This window comes from Mobula hypostoma, chromosome 15 (assembly GCF_963921235.1).
Source record: "Mobula hypostoma chromosome 15, sMobHyp1.1, whole genome shotgun sequence".
In the NCBI taxonomy this organism is placed as follows: Eukaryota; Metazoa; Chordata; class Chondrichthyes; order Myliobatiformes; family Myliobatidae; genus Mobula; species Mobula hypostoma.
In genome coordinates, this window is record NC_086111.1 from 71,587,626 (window position 1) to 71,610,094 (window position 22,469).

A 22,469-nucleotide genomic window follows, 5' to 3' on the forward strand; every position below is an offset into this window, starting at 1 on the left:
ATAATTGAAGAATGCCTTGGGGTTTTCCTTTACCCTACTCGCCAAGGCCTTCTCATGCCCCCTTCTTGCTCTTCTCAGCCCCTTCTTAAGCTCCTTTCTTGCTTCCCTATATTCCTCAATAGATCCATCTGATCCTTGCTTCCTAAACCTCATGTATGCTGCTTTCTTCCACCTGACTAGATTTTCCACCTCACTTGTCACCCATGGTTCCTTCACCCTACCATTCTTTATCTTCCTCACCGGGACAAATTTATCCCTAACATCCCGCAAGAGATCTCTAAACATCGACCACATGTCCATAGTACATTTCCCTGCAAAAACATCATCCCAATTCACACCCACAAGTTCTAGCCTTATAGCCTCATAATTTGCCTTTCCCCAATTAAAAATTTTCCTGTCCTCTCTGATTCTATCCTTTTCCATGGTAATGCTAAAGGCCAGGGAGCGGTGGTCACTGTCCCCCAGATGTTCACCCACTGAGAGATCTGTGACCTGACCCAGTTCATTACCTAGTACTAGATCTGGTATGGCACTCCCCCTGGTCGGCCTGTCCACATACTGTGACAGGAATCCGTCCTGGACACACTTAACAAACTCTGCCCCATCTAAACCCTTGGAACTAATCAGGTGCCAATCAATATTAGGGAAGTTAAAGTCACCCATGATAACAACCCTGTTATTTTCGCGCCTTTCCAAAATCTGCCTCCCAATCTGCTCCTCTGTATCTCTGCTGCTACCAGGGGGCCTACAGAATACCCCCAACAGAGTAACTGCTCCCTTCCTGTTCCTGACTTCCACCCATATTGACTCAAAAGAGGATCCTGCTACATTACCCACCCTTTCTGTTGCTGTAATAGTATCCCTGACCAGTAATGCCACCCCTCCTCCCCTTTTTCCGTCCTCTCTATCCCTTTTAAAGCACTGAAATCCAGGAATATTGAGAATCCATTCCTGCCCCGGTGCCAGCCAAGTCTCTGTAATGGCTACTACATCATAATTCCATGTATGTATCCAAGCTCTCAGTTCATCACCTTTGTTCCTGATGCTTCTTGCATTGAGGTACACACATTTCAGCCCTTCTACCTTAGTGTCTTTACATCGTTTATTCTGCTTCTCTTTCCTCAAAGCCTCTCTATATGTTAGATCTGGCTTTACTCCATGCACTTCTTTCACTGCTCTATCGCTCCAGGTCCCAACCTCCTTGCAAATTGGTTTAAACCCTCTCAACCCATGCTAGCAAACCTACCTGCAAGGATATTGCTCCCCCTCGAGTTCAGGTGCAACCCATCCAATCTGTACAGGTCCTACCTTCCCCAGAAGAGATCCCAATGATCCAAAAATCTAAAACCCTGCTCCCTGCACCAACTCCTCAGCCACGCATTCAACTGCCATCTCCTCCAATTCTTACCATCACTGTCACGTAGCACTGGCAGCAATCCTGAGAACGCCACCCTTGAGGTCCTGTTCTTCAGCCTTCTGCCTAGTTCCCGAAACTCACACTTCAGGACCTCATCCCTCTTCCTGCCTATGTCATTGGTCCCAACATGTATCATGACTTCTGGTTGCTTTCCCTCTCGTACCAGGATGTCGTGCACCCGGTCAGAGACATCCCGGACTCTGGCACCCGGGAGGCAACAAACCAAGCATAAGAGTAAGGAAGTTATGCTGCAGCTATATTAAACTTTAGTCAGACTGCATTTGGAGCAATGTGTGTAGCTCTGGTTGCTCCACTATAGGAAGGATGTGGAGACTGTGGAGGGGGCTCAGAACAGGTTAACCAGGATACTATCTAGGTTACAGTGTATGTGCTATAAGGACAAGTTGCACAAACGTAGGTTGTTCTCCTTAGAGCAGGGACCCAACCTGTTTTATGCCCTGGATCAATACCATTAAGCAAAGGGTCCATGGACACCATGCTGGGAATCCTTGCCCCACAGCATCGAAGACTGAGGAGAGACCTGTGAGAAGTCACTAAAATTATGACAGGCTCTGACAGTCTGAATTCTTTCCCCAGGGTAGAAATGTCAAACAGTGGAGGACCTGCTTTTAACATTGTGGGTGGAGGTGAGTTTTTTTTTACACACAGAGAGTGGAAGGTGCCAGGAACAGGTTACAAGGGGAGTTTAAGAAGATTTAAGATAGAAACATAAATATGAAGGGAATGGAGGGATATGGATGAAACACAGGAAGAGGAAAATTAATACAAATTAACGTCAAGATTGGCAAAACATTGTGGCTGAGTGGCCTGGCCAGTGCTGCATGGTTGAATGCTCAATCATTGAGTCTGAGTTCCAGGTTATGTTACTCACCCCCTTGTTCATGTGTAGAAACACTGAGAAAACTGAATGCTACCCAGATTAATTCATTTGTATCTTTTTATTTTTATATGTTTTAGAGATACAGCACAGTGACAGGCCTATCCAGCCCAATGAGCCCACGCTCCCCAATTACACCCATATAACAATTAACTGACTAACCTGTACATTTTTGGAATATGGGTGGAAACCGGAGCACCTGGAGGAAACTCACGTGGTCACCGGGAGAATGTATAAACTCCTTACAGCCAGAGTCAGAATTGTCCCCGGGTGGCTGGTGCTGTAATTGTGTCACACTATCGTAACTTTTTGTTCCATGAAGCTACTTACCATGGAGAAGGAAATGGTATAAAGCTTTAGATTTGGATGCTGCCTCTTCATTATGTCGATGTGTTGCAGGCAGTCACGGATGTAAATTCTGAAATCCGATATATTCAGACGCTTCCCTTCACTCTGTCCGTGTCCAACTGAGTGAGGAGGAAGAAGATTTAGATGTTAACGAGGAGCCACCCCCCCCCACAAAAGTCAAATGAGATATCCAAACGAGGGCGATACTCACTGTAAACAATCTGCTGGCGGAGTTCTGGGACAACATACAAAGTGCAGGTCAGGCTGCATTTCTGGAGGGAAGTGGACAGTCGACATTTCAGGCTGAGACTCAAAGTGTCAACTGGCTACTTCCCTTCATGAATGCATAATGGCTTGGGACAGCAACTGCTTTGCCCATGACTGCTAGAAACCACAGAGGATGATGGATACAGCTCAGTACATCACAGGAACCAGTCTCTCCCCCATAGGATTCCATCTACACTTTCCCACTACTGATGTCAGGCTCACTGGTCTATAATTTCCTGGTGTATGGTTAGAGCTTTTCTTCAATAGCGCAACAACACTGGCTACCCTCCAATCCTCCAGAACCTCAGCTTTTGCTAAGGATGATTTAAATAGCTCTGCTAGGGCCCCAGCAATTTCCGTACTTGCCTCCCGAGAGAACACCTTTCAGCCCCAGGGATTTATCTACCCTCATTTGCCTCAGGACAGCAAACACCTCCTCTGTAATTTGTAAAAATTTAGAGAATATTTATCATGCAAGTGTTTTTACACAGAGAATAAATTAAAATTAAATTGGCAAATTGGTTTATTATTGTCACATATACTGAGGAACAGTGAAAATGATCTATATGGATAGCATGAAAACAGATAGCATGAAAACAGATAGCATTGAGGTAGAACAAGGTATAACAATAACAGAATGTAGAATAAAGCGTTTCAGTTACAGAGAAAGTGCAGTGCAGGTAAACAATAAGGTGCAAGGTCATAATGAGGTTCCTTCAAGAGGACCACAAACCTCGTCATGGTTTGGAGGCCTGGGTGCCTCTATGACCTGGAGAGCTACTGTATGTCAGCTGGAGTCAGGACTTTATGCTTTGGCTCTTGGTAGGGTTGCCCATGCCAAACATGTCAAAGGGTAGAGGCCAGACTAAGAGTGGTCTACTGGTCTTCCAGGATTTGGGGTTCAGCCCAGGGCTAACAACCCTGACTGGTAAAACAAAACTGTTACAGAAACAGCAATGAAGAATCCTTCTACATCTGAGTGTGATGGTGTTCCTGAGTCTCCACCTGGGTCTTGCATGACTGACAATAGTGAAAACCGGGCTACTGATACGATGAAGGAAGCTCTGAGCACTGTCAGAGATGGAGAACCTTTATTGCTGCCCGAAACGCCATTGGAGTAACAGGCGGTATAGAGTGATAATGAGATAGATTGTGAGGTCAAGAGTCCATCTTATCATACTAGGGAACCATTCAATAGTTTTATAACAGTCAGCCTGGTGGTCCATGCTGTCGATCTTTCTCCTTTGGCTCCTTCCACTTCCTCCAAACTAAAGGTGTAGCTATGAGCACCCGTATGGGTCCTAGCTATGCCTGCCTTTTTGTTGGCTTTGTGGAACAATCTATGTTCTGTGCCTATTCTGGTATCTGTCCCCCACTTTTCTTTCGCTACATCGACGACTGCATTGGCGCTGCTTCCTGCACGCATGCAGAACTCGTTGACTTTATTAACTTTGCCTCCAACTTTCACCCTGCCCTCAAGTTTACCTGGTCCATTTCCGACACCGCCCTCCCCTTTCTAGATCTTTCTGTCTCTAGAGACAGCTTATCCACTGATGTCTACTATAAGCCTACTGACTCTCATAGCTATCTGGACTATTCCTCTTCTCACCCTGTCTCTTGCAAAAACGCCATCCCCTTCTCGCAATTCCTCCGTCTCTGCCGTATCTGCTCTCAGGATGAGGCTTTTCATTCCAGGACGAGGGAGATGTCCTCCTTTTTTTAAAGAAAAGGGGCTTCCCTTCCTCCACTATCAACTCTGCTCTCAAACGCATCTCCCCCATTTCACGCACATCTGCTCTCACTCCATCCTCCCGCCACCCCACTAGGAATAGGGTTCCCCTGGTCCTCTCCTACCACCCCACCAGCCTCCGGGTCCAATATATTATTCTCCGTAACTTCCGCCACCTCCAACGGGATCCCACCACTAAGCACATCTTTCCCTCCCCACCTCTCTCTGCATTCCGCAGGGATCGCTCCCTATGCAACTCCCTTGTCCATTCGTCCCCCCCATCCCTCCCCACTGATCTCCCTCCTGGCACTTATCCGTGTAAGCGGAACAAGTGCTACACATGCCCTTACACTTCCTCCCTTACCACCATTCAGGGTCCCAGACAGCCCTTCCAGGTGAGGCGACACTTCACCTGCGAGTTGGCTGGGGTGATATACTGCGTCCGGTGCTCCTGATGTGGCCTTCTACATATTGGCGAGACCCAACGCAGACTGGGAGAGCGTTCTGCTGAACACCTACGCTCTGTCCGCCAGAGAAAGCAGGATCTCCCAGTGGCCACACATTTTCATTCCACATCCCATTCCCATTCTGACATGTCTATCCACGGCCTCCTCTACTGTAAAGATGAAGCCACACTCAGGTTGGAGGAACACCACCTTATATTTCGTCTGGGTAGCCCCAACCTGATGGCATGAACATCGACTTTTCTAACTTCCGCTAATGCCCCACCTCCCCCTCGTACCCCATCCGTTATTTATTTATATACACACATTCTTTCTCTCACTCTCCTTTTTCTCCCTCTGATCCTCTGACTATACCCCTTGCCTATCCTCTGGTTCCCCGCCCCCCCTTGTCTTTCTCCCCGGACCTCCTGTCCCATGATCCTCTCATATCCCCTTTGCCAATCACCTGTCCAGCTCTTGGCTCCATCCCTCCCCCTCCTGTCTTCTCCTATCATTTTGGATCTCCCCCTCCCCCTCCCACTTTCAAATCTCTTACTAACTCTTCCTTCAGTTTGTCCTGACGAAGGGTCTCGGCCTGAAACGTCGACCGTATCTCTTCGTAGAAATGCTGCCTGGCCTGCTGCGTTCACCAGCAACTTTGATGTGTGTTGCTTTTGCAGTTTCTGCCTGATGGGAGAGCGAAGCCGGGGTGGGTGGGGTCTTTGATTATTTTGTCTGATGGAGTGATAGTGGCATGGAAAGCAATGCCAGAGGGTTGACAGAAGAATGTACAATAACAACATTTAGGAGTCATTTAGACAGGCACATACACAGACGGGGAATAGAGGAACATGGACCATGTACAGCCAGATTAGTTTAAATTGGCATTGTGGCCAGCGCAGAGATCTGTGCCAAAAGGACTGTTACAGTTCTGTTCTATGTTCCAATTACATAATGATAATTAAGGCCACTCTCTCATTCCATTGCAAAGGCAGATTCGTGTGTGAGTGTTCACAATAGATGAGTAGTGGTGGGAACTTAGAGACACTGTACAGTGCCTGAATGATCCAGGAATACGTCAACCCACAATCACCAATCCAAGACAGGCCACTCCAACACAGGCACCACACAGTTCACTGTTGAGGACGTCTTCCAGAGATGGTTCCTCAAAAGGCAGCATCCATTGCCAAGGACTCTGACTATCTAGGATAGCCCTCTTACTACCATCAAGAAGGTACAGGAGCATGAAGATCCAACCTCAAATCTTCTTCCCCTCCACTATTAGATTTCTGAATGGTCCATGAATCCATGAAAACTACCTCATTATCCATAGTTTGCGCTATTTATTAATTTTGGAATTTTTAGCATAGAAACAGGCCCCTGGCCCATCTTGTGCATGCCAAACTGTTATTTTGCCTAGTCCCATCGACACGTACCTGGACCACAGCCTGCCACATCCCTCCCATCCATGTACCTGTCCAAATTTCTCAATGTTGAAATTGAACCTGCATCCACCGATATCAGTTGATGGTAATAAACCTGATTCTGATCCCGATTGTGAGATGATAAAATCATAAAATGATGGAAGAACTCAGCAGGTCAGGCAGCCTCCATGGAGTGAGAAACCGAGATGATATTTGTCAGTGACATTTTATCAGAAATGTAAAAATTGGAGAAAAGGGTTGTTGGTTAAGAAGGAAGGAAGGAAGTATCTATAAAACAAGTAGCTGGAATAAGTCAAGGACAGTGGAAAAAGACAAAGCAAATGCCTTTGTTGTTGCCATGGCAAGGAATGGAGTCCACCACTTTGTGAGGCAGTTCTTGTGACCACCTTTTTGTGAACTGTTTCCTGAACTAACCCTTGCTGGATTAAAGCAATCGAAAGTGGATGTAACGAGGCCCCTATCAATAATATTGTAAACCAGAGATAATTTCCAAATAATAAATTATTCATGGAGTGTTCTTTGATAAGGTAGAATGATCAATACAGAAGAACAATCTGTGTCTGTGAACTGAAGTAACTGGGCTGGCTGTAACTGTTTGAAATGGTCTGCTTATACTTTTTCTACTTATACTTTATACTTTATTGTCGCCAAACAATTGATACTAGAACGTACAATCATCACAGCGATATTTGATTCTGCGCTTCACACTCCCTGGATTACAAATATAAAAAATAGTAAATATTAAAAATTTAAATTATAAATCATAAACAGAAAATAGAAAAATGGAAGTAAGGTAGTGCAAAAAACCGAGAGGCAGGTCCGAATATTTGGAGGGTACAGCCCAGATCCGAGTCAGGATCCGTTCAGCAGTCTTATCACAGTTGGAAAGAAGCTGTTCCCAAATCTGGCGGTACGAATCTTCAAGCTCCTGAGCCTTCTCCCGGAGGGAAGAGGGACAAAAACTCTGTTGGCTGGGTGGGTCGTGTCCTTGATTATCCTGGCAGCACTGCTCCGACAGCATGCGGTGTAAAGTGAGTCCAAGGACGGAAGATTGGTTTGTGTGATGTGCTACGCTGTGTTCACGATCTTCTGCAGCTTCTTTCGGTGTTGGACAGGACAACTTCCATACCAGGTTGTGATGCACCCTAGAAGAATGCTTTCTACGGTGCATCTATAAAAATTAGTGAGGGTTTTAGGGGACAGGCCAAATTTCTTTACTTTTCTCAGGAAGTAAAGGCGCTTGTGGGCCTTCTTAGCAGTGACCTCTGCTTGGTTGGACCAAGTCAGGACATTTGTGATATTGACCCTGAGGAACTTAAAACTTTTGACCTGTTCCACTTGAGCACCACCAATGTAAATTGGGTTGTGCGGTCCGTTACTCCTTCTGAAGTCAACAACCTTCATCTTGCTGACGTTGAGGGATAGGTAATTGTCTTCGCACCATGCCACCAGGTTCTTAATTTCCTCTCTGTACTCAAACTCATCATTACCCGAGATACAGCCTACAATTGTGGTGTCACCAGCAAACTTATATATTGAGTTTGATGGAAACTTGGCTACACAATCATGGGTGTACAGTGAGCACAGCAGGGGGCTGAGTACACAGCCTTGTGGGGCACTGGTGCTCAGAGTGATTGTAGAGGAGAGCTTGTCCCCTATTTTTACAGCCTGGGTTCTGTCTGTGAGGAAGTTGAAGATCCAGCTGCAGATCTGAGTGCTAAGGCCCAGGTTCCGGAGCTTAGGAATCAGTTTATTTGGAATGATGGTGTTAAAGGCAGAGCTGTAGTCAATGAAAAGGAGCCTTACGTATACATCTTTATTCTCCAGGTGTTCTAAGGAGGAATGTAGGGCCAGAGAGATGGCATCTGCCGTTGACCTGTTGCTCCGGTAGGCGAATTGCGAAGCGTCGAGGTTGACCGATAGGCTGTGGTTGATGTGTGCCATAACCAATCTCTCGAAGCACTTCAAAGCAATTGATGTCAGAGCCACAGGTCGATAGTCATTCAGGCATGCCACACTGCTCTTCTTCGGCACTGGGATTATCATTGCTTTCTTAAAACATGAGGGGATCTTAGACTGAAGCAAGGAGCAGCTGAAGATGTTAGCAAACACTCCAGCTAGCTCGCTTGCACAGGCCCGGAGAACCCGTCCCGGGACACCATCTGGGCCCATCGCCTTCCTTGGATTTATCTTCAAGAAGGCCCTTCTAACATCCTCCTCGGTGATGATGAATCTCAATGCCACCAGGTCTAGATCATCTTGGAGGGAGCAGGACACTCCTCTTCTGTGCGAATCTTGCGTAGAATGACACTTCACCTGTGAGTCGGCTGGGGTGATATACTGCATCCGGTGCTCCCGATGTGGCCTTCTATATATGGTGAGACCCGACGCAGACTGGGAGACCGCTTTGCTGAACACCTACGCTCTGTCCACCAGAGAAAGCAGGATCTCCCAGTGGCCACACATTTTCATTCCACATCCCATTCCCATTCTGATATGTCTATCCACGGCCTCCTCTACTGTAAAGATGAAGCCACACTCAGGTTGGAGGAACAACACCTTATATTCCGTCTGGGTAGCCTCCAACCTGATGGCATGAACATCGACTTTTCTAACTTCCGCTAATGCCCCACTTCCCCCTCGTACCCCATCCATTATTTAATTATATACACACATTCTTTCTCTCACTCTCCTTTTTCTCCCTCTGTCCCTCTGACTATACCCCTTGCCCATCCTCTGGTTCCCCCCCACTTGTCTTTCTCCCCAGACCTCCTGTCCCATGATCCTCTCATATCCCCTTTGCCAATCACCTGTCCAGCTCTTGGCTCCATCCCTCCCCCTCCTGTCTTCTCCTATCATTTTGGATCTCCCCCTCCCCCTCCCACTTTCAAATCTCTTACTAACTCTTCCTTCAGTTAGTCCTGACGAAGGGTCTCGGCCTGAAACGTCGAGGGTACCTCTTCCTAGAGATGCTGCCTGGCCTGCTGTGTTCACCAGCAACTTTGATGTGTGTTGCTTGCGTAGAATACGTTAAGTTCGAGTGGAAGAGAAGCGCCACAGTTATTGATGCTCCCAGCCTTTTCTTTGCGCCCAGTGATCTCATTTAGACCCTGCCATAGTCTACTGGCATCCCTCTGGTTAGCCTGATCTTCCAATTTGGCTTGATATTGCCTCTTGGCGCCCTTAATGGCTTTCTGGAGTTCACGCCTGGATTCCATGTTTCAGGGGAATGGCAAGGGAATTACATCAGAGGCATAAAATGACCCAAAAAAAATTCCTATCTTCCAATTCCTTTTATTGCCCCAAATTGGCAAAAGGAGTTGGCAGTTCCCTGTGGAGCCGTCTGCATTTATCACCTCTCTAGTGAGGGAGTTCGGGAATCATGCACTGCCCTCTGACCCTGGCCAGGGGTCAGCAGTGGAAGGTGTGAGCAGCTTCAAGTTCCTGGATATCAACATCTCTGAGGATCTATTCTGGGCCCAACACATTGATGCAATCACAAAGAGGGCGGTTATATTTCATTAGGAGTTTGTGGAGATCTGGTATGACACCAAAGACTTGAGCAAGTTTCTATGGAAGTACCATGGAGAGCCTTCTGACTGGTTGCATCAGTGTCTGGTGTGGAGGCACCAATGTACAGGATAGGAAAAAACTGCAGAGATTTGAGTCCTGCTGAAGGGTTTTGGCCTGAAACGTTGACTGTATTCTTTTCCATAGATGCTGCCCTGGCCTGCTGAGTTCCTCCAGCATTTTGTGTGTTGCAGGGGTTTGTAGTCTCAGCCTGTTCCACCATGGGCAGCAGCCTTCCCACCATTGAGGACATCTTCAATAGGCAATGCCTGAAGAAGTCGGCATCCAGCGTTAAGGACTCTTCACCATCCAGGACAAAACCTCTTCTCATTGCTGTCACCAGGGAGGAGATACAGGAGCTTGAAGACATGCACTCGACATTTTAGGAACAGCTTTCTCCCCTCTGACATCAGGTTTCTGAACGGTCCATGGACATGACCTTACTTTTTGCTCAATTTGTGCACTACTTATTTTTTAAAATATTTGTTATTATAACTTGTCTGGGTGGCGGGATGGAGATACTTCTCTACTAAAGGAGGTGTAAGGTGCTCCTTCCCTCTGCTCGCCTGCAGGACACCCTTAAGCAAGGTGTAGCACCTGCTTAGTCCCCTGATCAGGGTCACGTGAAGCCACGGGAGCAGGTGGTGCGTATAACAAGTCCTGGTGATGCGACCACTGACACCAGGCAGACAATCTCTGAAGGGTGTTGGTAATGGCTAGATCACCTGTCTTGTAAAGACACTGCCCAGAAGAAGGCAATGGCAAGCCACTTCTGTAGAAAAATTTGCCAAGAACAATCATGGTCATGGAAAGACCATGATCGCCCACGTCATACGACACTGCACATAATGATGATGGTGATGATGATGATTATAACTTGTAGCAATTTTTAATGTACTGCACTGTACTGCTGCCACAAAACAACAAGTTCTATGTCATACGTCAGAGATAATAAACCCGATTCTGACTCTACTGGAGTGTTTTGCTGGGAATTCTGCCCATTTCACCTGTGAGGATAGATAGAAGCAACAAACCCATTGCCTCCAATAGAGGGAGGAGGAGGATGAAGGCCAGCCCCTCTGCATTGACCACACCACAGCTGGGCTTTTTTCTCAACAGTGGTTTTCTGTACCAACCTCAGTTTTCCCTAAACTCAGAAGAATCCATCAACCTCTGCCTTGAAGATACCCAGGGACTGCATCTCCACAAAGGTTAACTACCCACAGGGTGGAGAGTTGATCTCGATCCACCCTGTAAAGCTGAATTACCTTATTTTGAGACTGTGACCTTTGACATATTCAGATACCCGGAACATGGAAAACATAATCCTTGACAAAATAGACATAGACATAGACATACTTTATTGATCCTGAGGGAAATTGAGTTTCGTTACAGGGATTTCCAGATGCTGGACTTCTGAAGCAAAACACAAAATACTCGAGAAACTCAGTGGGCCAGGCAGCAGCAACTGATGAAAATGGAGAGTCAATGTTCTGGATTGAGATCCTTCATCAAGACCGGACAGAAAGAGAGGAAGAGAGGAGATAGTTAACACAAGAGGTGGGGGTGGGTGTGGGAAATGGTGGAATGAGCCTGTGGGTGATAGGAGGATCCAGGTGAGAGGGGGTGATAGGCAGGTGAGGCATGGAGAAGAATGGGAAATGGAAAAAGAGGTGACAGGTGGAAGTGACAAAGGGCTGAAAAGACGGAATCTGATAGAATCTGAAGAGAAAGAAATGGGGAGAAGAACCTGAGGGTGGAATGCATGGGGGAAGGGAAGAACAAAATGGTGAGGGAGAGGAAAGAGATGGGGTGATGGGCACTGGTGGGATAGGGACAAAGGGGACAGATAGAAGTGGTAATTGGGAATTAGAGAAATTGATGTTCCTGCCATTAGGTTGGAGGCTACCAAGGTGGAATATGAGATGTTGTTCCTTTAATATAACTTTAACATATTCTTTGTATCAATTTTTGTGTTCCCTAATCCTCCCACTTCCCAGTCTCTGCCATGATCTCCACTCCCCTCCGCACCCCACCCCCATCCGTCTGCCCAGCACCCCTCACCCCTTCTCCCCTGGATCCACTTATCAGCAGATCTTCCTCAAACCCTCACCCCCACCTCTTTATACTGGATGTCTTCCACCACCGAAGGGTCTTGACCTGAAATGCTGAATGCCCATTTCTCTCCACAGATACAGCCTGAGCTGCTGAGCTCCTCTAGCATTTTGTGTGTGTTGCTCTGGATTTCCAGCATCTGCAGTCTCTTGTGTCTCCTTAGAACTTTGTATATTCCAATGCTATCACCTCTTAATCTTCCAAAAGTTTCATCGGAGAGATTAAAGACATCTGTTCGATTTAATTGGGTTGATTTTAAATGTACGATTCAAGCATTGACTTGTGTTTTAATTTTTATTGAATTTTTTGCCAATTTTCAAATTGTATTTTTCACTTTTAGGCTTTACATGTTTGTGAATGAGATCTCTGCAATCCTTCAAGCCGTTTGACAGCTTTCACAGTCAAATTTGTCGACCCTACACCTACCGCCCACCCTCCCATTCTCAAAGCTTTTTAGTAGATTCACAGTTTGAGGAGACTGCACTGCCAAACTTGTTGGACTGGTTTCCAATGGTGTTTGGAATATTGAGAGGTGATATCACCGAAATATGTTTAGGTTTAGGAAGCAGTTGACTAGCGAGCATGGGCAGTGAGCCATCACAAATGAAATTTGGCCCATTATCTTTTGTTTTATGTTGTGCATCTTCGGGATTAGTGCACAGGTTTTCCCGTGAACTAGCCTTGGATTCTGCACGAGGGGGGTAATTAACCTATCAATCCATGATTCTTGGTTCAATAGTTTAATTGGTACACTTGGAAGGGAAAACACACACACGTGATTAGGCTAGGGATAAATCAGGAGTTGCTGGGCAGCGTGGTTCCAAGGGCCGGAAGGGCCTATTCCACGATGTATCTCCATAAAACGAAATACCTTTGAGTGACTTTTTGTGTGTGGCAGATGCTGAACACTGAAACGTGATGTGGCTGAGAATAAACGCGTTGTAAACTCCTGTTGTGTGGTCGTGCGCAGATCCAGCGCCCAACACCTACCATGATCATGCGAGAAGACGAGCAAGGAAAGCTCCAAGAATAACTCAACTAAGTTCTCGTAGCGGCCACTGTGTTCACCCGCATCATGTATTATCATCATTAGTGCTCTGGAGGATTTAGCAGCAAAATGAATTAAACAGCAGGTCAGATCAGGGTCTTCAAAGTATAGCATTGAGTATTACAACACAGAAACAGGCCCTTCATCCCTGTTGACCATTGTGCCCTTCAAGTTAGTCCTAGTTACCTGCCTTTGGTCCATATCCATCTAAGCTTTTAGTAGTTACTTAGCCAAATGTCTGGCTAAAACAAAAACTATAAATATTGTTATTGTATCTACCTCAAATACTTCCTCTGGCAGCTTATTCCATAAACCCACCACCCTCTGTGTGAAGAAGTTGCCCCTCAGTTCCTTTTTAAATCTTCTCCCCTCACCTTAAACCTATGCCCTCAAGTTTTTAGTTCCCCTTCCCTGAGAAAAAGCCTGTGTGTGTTCACCCTGAGAGTAGACAGTCGATGTTTCCATCCGAGACCCTTCATGAGCCCTGATGAAGGGTCTCAACCTGAAACGTTGAATGTCTGCTCTTTTCCACAGAAGCTGAGCTCCTCCTGCATTTTGTGTGTATCGCTTGGATTTCCAGCATCTGCAGATTTTCTTGCGTTAACGATTACGAGAATTGGAGTTGAAAGGGAACTGTTCACACACAATCTCACTGAACATCCATCCCAGCTAAGGAGGATGGGAGGCAACCTGATAGAAGTGTACAAGATGATGAAAGGTATTGATAGAGTGGATAGCCAGAGACTTTTTCCAGGGGAAATGGTTAATACCAGGGGTATAATTTTTAAATGATTAGATGAATGTACAGGGGTGATGATAGAGGTAAGAGTTTTACACAGAGTGATGGGTGTGTGGAATACACTGCCAGGGGTGAGGGTAGAGGAAGGTACATTAGGGGCATTTAAGAAACTCTTAGGTGCATGGATGATAGAAAAATGGAGAGTTATGTGGGAGGGAAAGGTTAGATTGGTCTAGTAGTTAAAAGGTTGGCACAACATCCTGGGCTGTAATGTGCAAACATAAGAGATTCTGCTGTGAATCCAGAGCAACACACACAAAATACCTGAGGAAATCAGCAGGTCAAGCAGTGTCTATGGAGAGGAGGGCCAAGACTCTTCATCAGGACAGGTGGTCTTGTTTATTAAAGACATCAGGGCTTGTGTGTTCCTCTCCACAGATGCTGCCTGACCTGCTGAGTTCCTCCAGCATTTTGCGTCTGGTGGTCTTGGCTGTAATGTTCCATATCCCCTCTGCCCCTCGATCATTCCCGCTCCCACCTCCCGTTTTCCAATCAAACCGTCTGTGACTCCCCCAGATCGGAATCTCCACACAAGAAGTTCGTGCCTGCTGTCGAGCTAACCTGACTGGTGTCTTTGGCATCCAGTATCTACAGAACAGGCGACTCCCATCTGCATTGATGAAATGTGGGAGGTCCCGGTAAAATAAACCTTGAGGGGTCCTTCTTTCATCGGCTTCAATCGGCCTTCGGGGACAGTAACAGCAATGACATAAAACACGAATCATATTTTCGAGAGAAAGCCGAGGGTGGGGATCGTCGGCGACTCGGCGAGCTGCATCTTAACGCTTTCCGTTGGTAACGCCAGACCCAGCGGCCATTTTAATAACTCTCCGTTGACCCGCGCGCCTTCGTTACGGGGACGCATTCTTCATCTGTGAAGACTAAACGAGTCGAACAGGTTTGAAATTAAAATAGAACCCCTCAAAGACTTCAAACGAATAACCGTTCTGGAGCGCCAAACTACCACAGAACGCCGAGGGACTCGTGCCGAGGTTGCCTGCCATTCTACCATTATATCCAAACGCCAAGGCATTGTTGAGAATATTCTTACACCTTCTTCTAAGGACGCGGGACTCAGGAACGGGTTTGTCATAAATACGAGAGATTCTGCAGGTGCTGGAAATCAATATGCTAAGTACAGGAGGATATCAACAAGTCAGGCAACATCCATAGAATGGAATAAAGAGTTGAAGTTTGGGGCGAAGTCCCTTTATCAGGACTGGAAAGGAAGGGACAAGAATCAGCATAAGAAGTCGGGGTGAGGGGGAGAGGGAAAGGAATACAGGCTGGAAAGTGATAGGTGAAGCCAGGTAGGGGGGGAGGTAGGCGTGTCTACTGGGACTTTCCACATTTCACCAATGCAGATACTGGAGATATGTAGGTACTGGATCCCAAAGACAGGCTAGCTCGACAGCAAGAAGGAAGGTGGCACGGTGGTTAGCACAGCACTTTACACCTCAGGAGCCCTGGGTTCAATTCCCAAAAGGAGTTTGTACGTTCTCCCCGTGACTATGTGGGTTTGCTCTGTGGGCTTTGGTTTCCTCCCACAGTCCAAAGACGTACTGGTAGGTAGGCTAATTGGTCATTGTCAAGTGTCCCTAGGATTAAATTGGGGGATTGCTGGGCGGCATGGCTCGAAGAGACTACTTCACACTGTATCGCAATAAACAATACATTTTTCTTTGGAGTTTATGCCCCATGCGTGGGCATGACTGGCCCTGATCAAGTTGAAGATTCCTTCTTCAGCCCTTTACCTTTTCCAACTATCACCTCCCAGTTTCTCACTTCAACCTCCTCCACCACCCACCTACCTTCCCCTTCACCTGGTTTCACCCATCACCTGCCAGCATTTACTCCTGCCCTTCATCTCCTTATTCTGGCTTCTTTCCCCTTTCTTTTCAGTCCCAATGAAGGGTCTCAGCCAAAAATATCTACTGTTTATTCCTCTCTATAGATGCTCCCTGACTTGTTGAGTTCCTCCAGCATTTTGTGTGTGTTAACAGGATTGTTATCCTTTGAGCTGACAGTGAGATTAGACCAGAAGGTACAGGAGCCTCAGGACTCACACCAGCAGGTTCAGGAACAGTTATTAACCCTCAGCCATCAGGCTGTTGAACCAAAGGGGATAACTTCACTCGATTTCTCTCACTCCATCACTGAACTGTTCCCACAACTTATCATCTCACTTTCAAGGACTCCTCATGTTCTCGATATTTATTGCTTATTTCAAAGTTCAAAGTAACTTTATTATCAAAATATATGTATGTCACCATATACAACTCTGAGATTTATTTTCTTATGGACATACTCAACAAGAGTAATGACCATAATAGAATCAATGAAAGACTGCCCAACAAGGGCATTCAATCAGAATGCAGAAGACAAACAAAGGTGGAAGAAGTATTCTAAAGGAAAGATGATACAACGGTGGGTAACATGAGAAGTCAAAACCAAAGAGAGGGTATATAATAGAGCAAAAATTAGTGGGAAATTAGAGGATTGGGAAGCTTTTAAAAACCAAGAGAAGGCAACTAAAAAAGTCATTAAGAACGTAAAGAAGTAATACGAAAGTAAGATAACCAATAGTATTAAAGAAGATACCAGAAGTTTCTTCAGATATATACTTGTGAAGGAAAGGTGAGAGTGAATATCAGACCACTGGAAAATTATGCTGGAGAGGTAGTAATAGGGAACATGGATGAACTGAATAAGTAATTTGCATCAGTCTTTACTGTGGAAGACACTAGCAGTATGGTGGAAGTTTCGGGTGTTAGAGATCATGAAGTGCATGAAGTTAACATTACTAGAGAGAAGGTTCTTGGGAAACCGAAAGGTCTGAAGGTAGATAAGTCACCTGGATCAGATGGTGTACACCCCAGAATTCTGAAAGAGATGGCTAAAGAGATTGTGGAGGCATTAGTAATGATCTTTCAAGAATCTCTAGATTCTGGAATGGTTCAAGAAGACTGGAAAATTGCAAATGTCACTCCACTCTTCAAGAAGGGAGAGAGGCAGGAGAAAGGAAACTATAGGCCTGTTAGTCTGAAATCAATCATTGGAAAAATGTTGGAGTCGATTATGATAAAATAGGCCATAGTCAGCATGGTTTCCTTGAGGGAAATCTTGTCTGACAAATCTGTTGAATTCTTTGAAGAAATAACAAGCGGGATAGACAAAGGAGAATCGGTCGACTTTCTTGGATTTTCAGAAGGGCTTTGACAAGGTGCCACACATGAAGCTTCTTAACAAACTATGAGCCCATGGTATTACAGAAAAGATTCTAGCCTAGATAAAGCAGTGGCTGATTGGCAGGAGGCAAAGAGTGGGAATAAAGGAAGCCTTTTCTAGTTGACTGCCAGTGACTAGTAATGTTCCACAGGGATCTGTGTTGGGACCGATTCTTTTTATGTTATATGTCAATGATTTGGTTGATGGAATTGATGGTTTTATTGCAATCTTTTCAGATGATATAAAAATTGGTGGAGGAACAGGTAGTTTTGAGGAGGTAGAGTGGCCACAGAAGGACTTAGACAGATTATGAGAATGGGCAAGTAAATGGCAGAGGGGAATACAGTATCAGGAAATGTATGGTCATGCACTTTGGTAGAAAAGAAATGAAAGAGGCTTGATTATTTTCTAAAGGGAGAGAAAATACAAAAAATGAGGCACAAAGGGACTTGGCAGTCCTTGTGCAGGATTCCCTGAAGGCTAATTTGCAGGTTGAGTCATGATGAGGGTGGCAGATGCAATGTTAGCATCCATTTCAAGAAGACTAGAATATAAAAGCAAGGATGTCATGTAGAGACTTTATAAAGCACTGGTGAAGCCTCACAGAGTATTGTGAGCAGTTTTGGGCCCATTATCTTAGAAAGGATGTGCTGAAACTGGAGAGGGTTCAAAGGAGGTTTACGAAAATGATTCCAGGATTGAATGGCTTGTCTTATGGGGATCATTTGATGGTTCTGGGCCTGTGTTTACTAGAATTCAGATGAATGAGGGGTGACCTCATTGAAATCTATTGAATGGTGAAAGGCCTTGATAGAGAGGATTTTTCCTATGGTGGGAGAGTCTAAGACCAGAGGACACAGCCTCAGACTAGATGAGTTTCCTTTAAGAATGGAGATTTAGGAGGAATTTCTTTGCTAGAGAGTGGTGAATCTGTGGACTTCTTTGCCACAGGCAGCAGTGGAGGTCAAGGCTTTATGTATATTTAACGCAGAGGTTGATAGATTCTTGATGGGTCAGGGCATGAAAGGATACTGGGGAAGGCAGGAGATTGGGGCTGAGAGGAAAATTGGATCAGCCATGGTGAAATGGCGGAGCAGACTCGATGGGCCACGTGGCCTAATTCTGCTCCTATATCTGATGGTCTTATGGTCTAAGACAACAAACTGTGCAAATACAAGAAGAAGAAATAACAATAATAAATAAATAAGCAATAAATATCAAGAACATGAGATGAAGTGTCCTTGAAAGTGAGTCCATTGGTTATGGGAACACCTGCCTATTTATTTATTTGCCTATTTGTTCGTTTGTTTGTTTATTTATTTATTCTTTTCGTATTTGCACAGTTTGTTGCAGTTGTTTGTGTGCTTTGTTTTGTGCAGCCTTTCATTCTATTATATTTCTTTACGTTTACTGCGAATGCCTGCAAGAAAATGAATCTTAGGGGTTATACATGGTGACATATATGTTCGTTGATAGTTAATTTGCTTTGAACTTTGAAGAGGTCAGCTGATTCATTGAACTCAGTATTGCATATGTACGTATTCTGTTCCCCCCAACCAAGGAATCATCTGGGAGAGGCAAGAGCCCATGGGAGAGAAAAAAATCATCACACGGCGAAATTCCTCTTAGCTTTCCATCAAGCATGAAACTGAGAAAATTAGCACGCAAGTGTAGCAAATGGTCAAGGAGACCAATGGTGCATTGACCTTTATTGCTAGGGTGTCAGAGACTAGAAGAGGTGAACTTCTGAGCAACCTCGGGTACTGCTTTCATGAATGTTATACTAACACTGGAAAAAAGGGAAGGCCCCTCGACCACAGTGTTGTGCCGACTAATTAAACCTAATTAATCTAAAGATGAAGATTTTCTTTATTTGTCGCATGAGTCAGAGAACACTGCAGCAAAGAAACAGGCCTTTTGGCTCATCTTGTCCATGCTGAACTACTACAGTGGCTTGTCCCATCAACCTGCACCCAGACCAAAGCCCTCCATATCCCTCCCCAAAGGTTTACTTATCGATATTTCCCTTGAATTTTGAAATGGAACCCACATCCACTGACAGCTTGTTCCACACTTCAACCACTCTCTAAGTGAACAAGTTCCAGCTCATGGAACATTCCTTAAACATTTCACCTTTCGCTCTTAACCCATGACCTCTAATTCTAGCCAAATGTACATTGAAACTTTGAAACATACAGTGAAATGTTTCTTTTGTGTCCACGACCAACACCGTGTGAATATTTGCTGGGGGCAGTGTGCAGGTTTCGCCATACTTCTAATCTAATCCTTTTCCCCACACATCACTTGAAAACCTCCTTCTCTGCATATTAATGACCCTTTCTGAGAATCTTTTATGGGTTCGTATGAAACAGAAACACAGAAACCATCACCACCTTTGGCAGTGCAATCCAGCCACCCACCACTCTCTGTAAAATTCTTGCCCCACACTTTCAGATCCAGATTCAGATTTACTCATCACATGTACATCGAAGCATACAGTACAGTGAAATGCACCGTTTGCACTGACAACCAACACACCCGAGGGTAGCCCACTAGTGTTGCTGCACATTCCTGCAGCAACATAGCATGCCCATCATGCTCAGCAGAACACAACAGGCAACAAAACAACAACAGCGAAACAAGACACACACACACACACACACAGACACACACACACACACACACACACACACACACACACACACACACACACACACACACACACACACACACCCCAAACAGGCCATCTTCAACTTCCAGCCTCCGCTGGTCCCAGACGCACAGGCATTGAGCACAGACTTCCCCAGCAAGCTTTCTGAGATTCACAGACTTGAGACATTGGATAACAACATCTCCTTTGTGCTTTTCCTCACTCACCTCTGGCTCTCTACTGTTGGACATTTCGGTCCTGGGTAGAAAATGTCGACCTTCTATCTATTGCTCACGTTACTTTATAAACTGCTGTCAAATCCTTCCTTGGTCTCCGTTGCACTAGAGAAAGTGGGCACCACGGTAGTGCAGTGGTTAGCGCAACGCTGTTACAGCTCAGGGCCTTCCTGAGTTTGGAGTTCAATTCCGGCGCCGTCTGTAAGGAGTTGGTACATTCTCCCCGTGAACTGCATGGATTTCCTCTGAGTTCTCCGGTTTCCTCCCAGACATACAGGTCAGTGGATTAATTGGTCATTGTAAATCGTCCTGTGATTGAGCTAGTATTAAAAAAAGACACGTATGTGGGTTGCTGGGCGGTGTGGCTCATTGGGCCAGTTCTGTGCTGCATCTCCAAATACATTTTAAAAATTAAATTTTCCAGCCTACGGGACAATTCATTGGGATAGTTGCTGGGATGAGAGGGTTGTTCAAAGATGAAGGATCTAGGATCAATTTTATTCATTATGTACATTTACGTGTATTAGGAATTTTGCAGTGGTGCGTTGCTCACAGTGGAACATGCAACAAAAAACAGCATTCACCAGTTAACAACAAATAAAGAATCATATAAAAAATAAAGTTAGAATCAGGATCAGGTTTAATATCACAAGCACATATATATTTGTGTGTGTGTGTGTGTGTGTGTGTGTATGTGTATGTATGTGTTGGTGCATGGCCAAGTGGTTAAGGCATTGATCTAGTGATTTGAAGGTCGCTAGTTCAAGCCTTGGCTGAGGCAGCATGTGTGTCCTTGAGCAAGGGGAGGAAGGTGTCAGAAATGGACCAGGTAAATTTGAGGGCAGGGTGGATGTTGGAGGCAAAGTCGATGAAGTCAGCAAACTCAACATGGGTGCAGGAAGCAGTCCCAAATGTGGTCGTTGTAGCACAGGAAAAGTTGGGGAGTGATACCAGTGTAGGCTTGGAACATAGACTGTTCCAGGTAGCCAACAAAAAGGCCGAAATAGCTGGGACCTGTGTGAGTGCCCATGGCTACACCTTTGGTTTGAAGGAAGTGGGAGGAGCTGAAGGAGAAATTATTGAGAATGAGTACCAGTTCCACCAGATAGATGAGAGTGGTGGTGGTTTGGGGGGGGGGGGGGCGAGGACAGGTTGGGTCTGTTATCTGGAAAGAAGCAGAGAGCTTTAATGCCCTCTTGATGGGGATGGATGTGTATAGGAACTGGATGTCCATGGTGAAAATGAGATGATCAGGGCCAAGGAACTTGAAGTCATTGAAAAGACCCAGAGCCCTTTATCTCTTTCACCTATCAGCTTTCCAACTCTTAACTTCACCCCTTCCCCTCTCCTGGTTTCACCTGTCCCCTACCACCTGGTACTTCTTCCTCCCATCCCCCCTCCCCCCACCTTCTGCTCTAACTTATCACCTTTTTTTCCAGTCCTGCTGAAGGGTCTCGGCCTGAAATGTGATCTGCTTGCTCTTTTCCATAGATACTGCTTGACCAGTTGAGTTCTTCCAGCATTTTGAGTGTATTGCTTGACATTAAACAATTTTGAATCTTGAGGTCAGCCATGATTGTATTGAATGGCAGGCCAGACTAGAGGGGCTGAGTGGCCTGCCCCGCTTCTATTTTCTTGTGTGTCTTTGTTCTAGACACCAGCCACCCATCTCTCTTTACAGTCACTTCCAAGGAATCTTTGCCCTTGGCCACATCCTATCCGGACGTATCACAGCCTGCTATGACAACTCTTATTGGTCTGGGACCAGAGTACACCACAGAATTATTTTCATTTTATAATCCTGCTCGAGCTCTCAGTTCTGTTTCTGCCAGTCTCCTAAATTTAAACAATCTCCCTCAAAAGATTCTTGCCAGGTCAGCTTTTTTGAACTATGCTCCTAAACTATAATTCAATATCTAAAATTATAAGGGTTGCAGAGTCAGTTGACACTTCTAAATGCCCGCTCAAAATCTATTTATTTAACCTTGCTTTTAGTGAACATCTTTTTGTCTTTTTTCATGTTTATTTTAATTTTTAAATTTTATTTTCATGTTTGCACTTTTATACCATTGTAAAGGACTTTAAACTACATTGTCTGTATGAAAAGTGCTCTATTAGTAAAATTATTATTATTATTATTAACTGCTCTGTCTGTGACCACAAGAAATTGCAGAGAGTTATGGGCACAACTCAACAAATCACAGAAACCAGTTTCCCTTCCATGGACTCTACCTACACCTGGCTGCCTTGATAAAACAACCGACACAACCAAAGAC

At 45.3% G+C, this 22,469-nt stretch overlaps 1 protein-coding gene across 1 annotated transcript in view; it reads right to left on the reverse strand.

Annotated features, from left to right (window-relative positions):
- The window catches only part of LOC134357134 (monoglyceride lipase-like), a 32,875-nt gene extending 18,071 nt beyond the window's left edge, over nucleotides 1-14,804 (reverse strand). The window contains exons 1-3 of the mRNA XM_063068432.1: nucleotides 14,641-14,804; nucleotides 13,223-13,329; nucleotides 2,646-2,782 (exon numbers count right to left, since the gene is read on the reverse strand). Of these exons, the coding sequence (XP_062924502.1) occupies nucleotides 2,646-2,782; nucleotides 13,223-13,329; nucleotides 14,641-14,804 (408 nt within the window). The remainder of the gene's footprint in view (nucleotides 1-2,645; nucleotides 2,783-13,222; nucleotides 13,330-14,640) is intronic.
- Nucleotides 14,805-22,469: the final 7,665 nt, after the last annotated feature.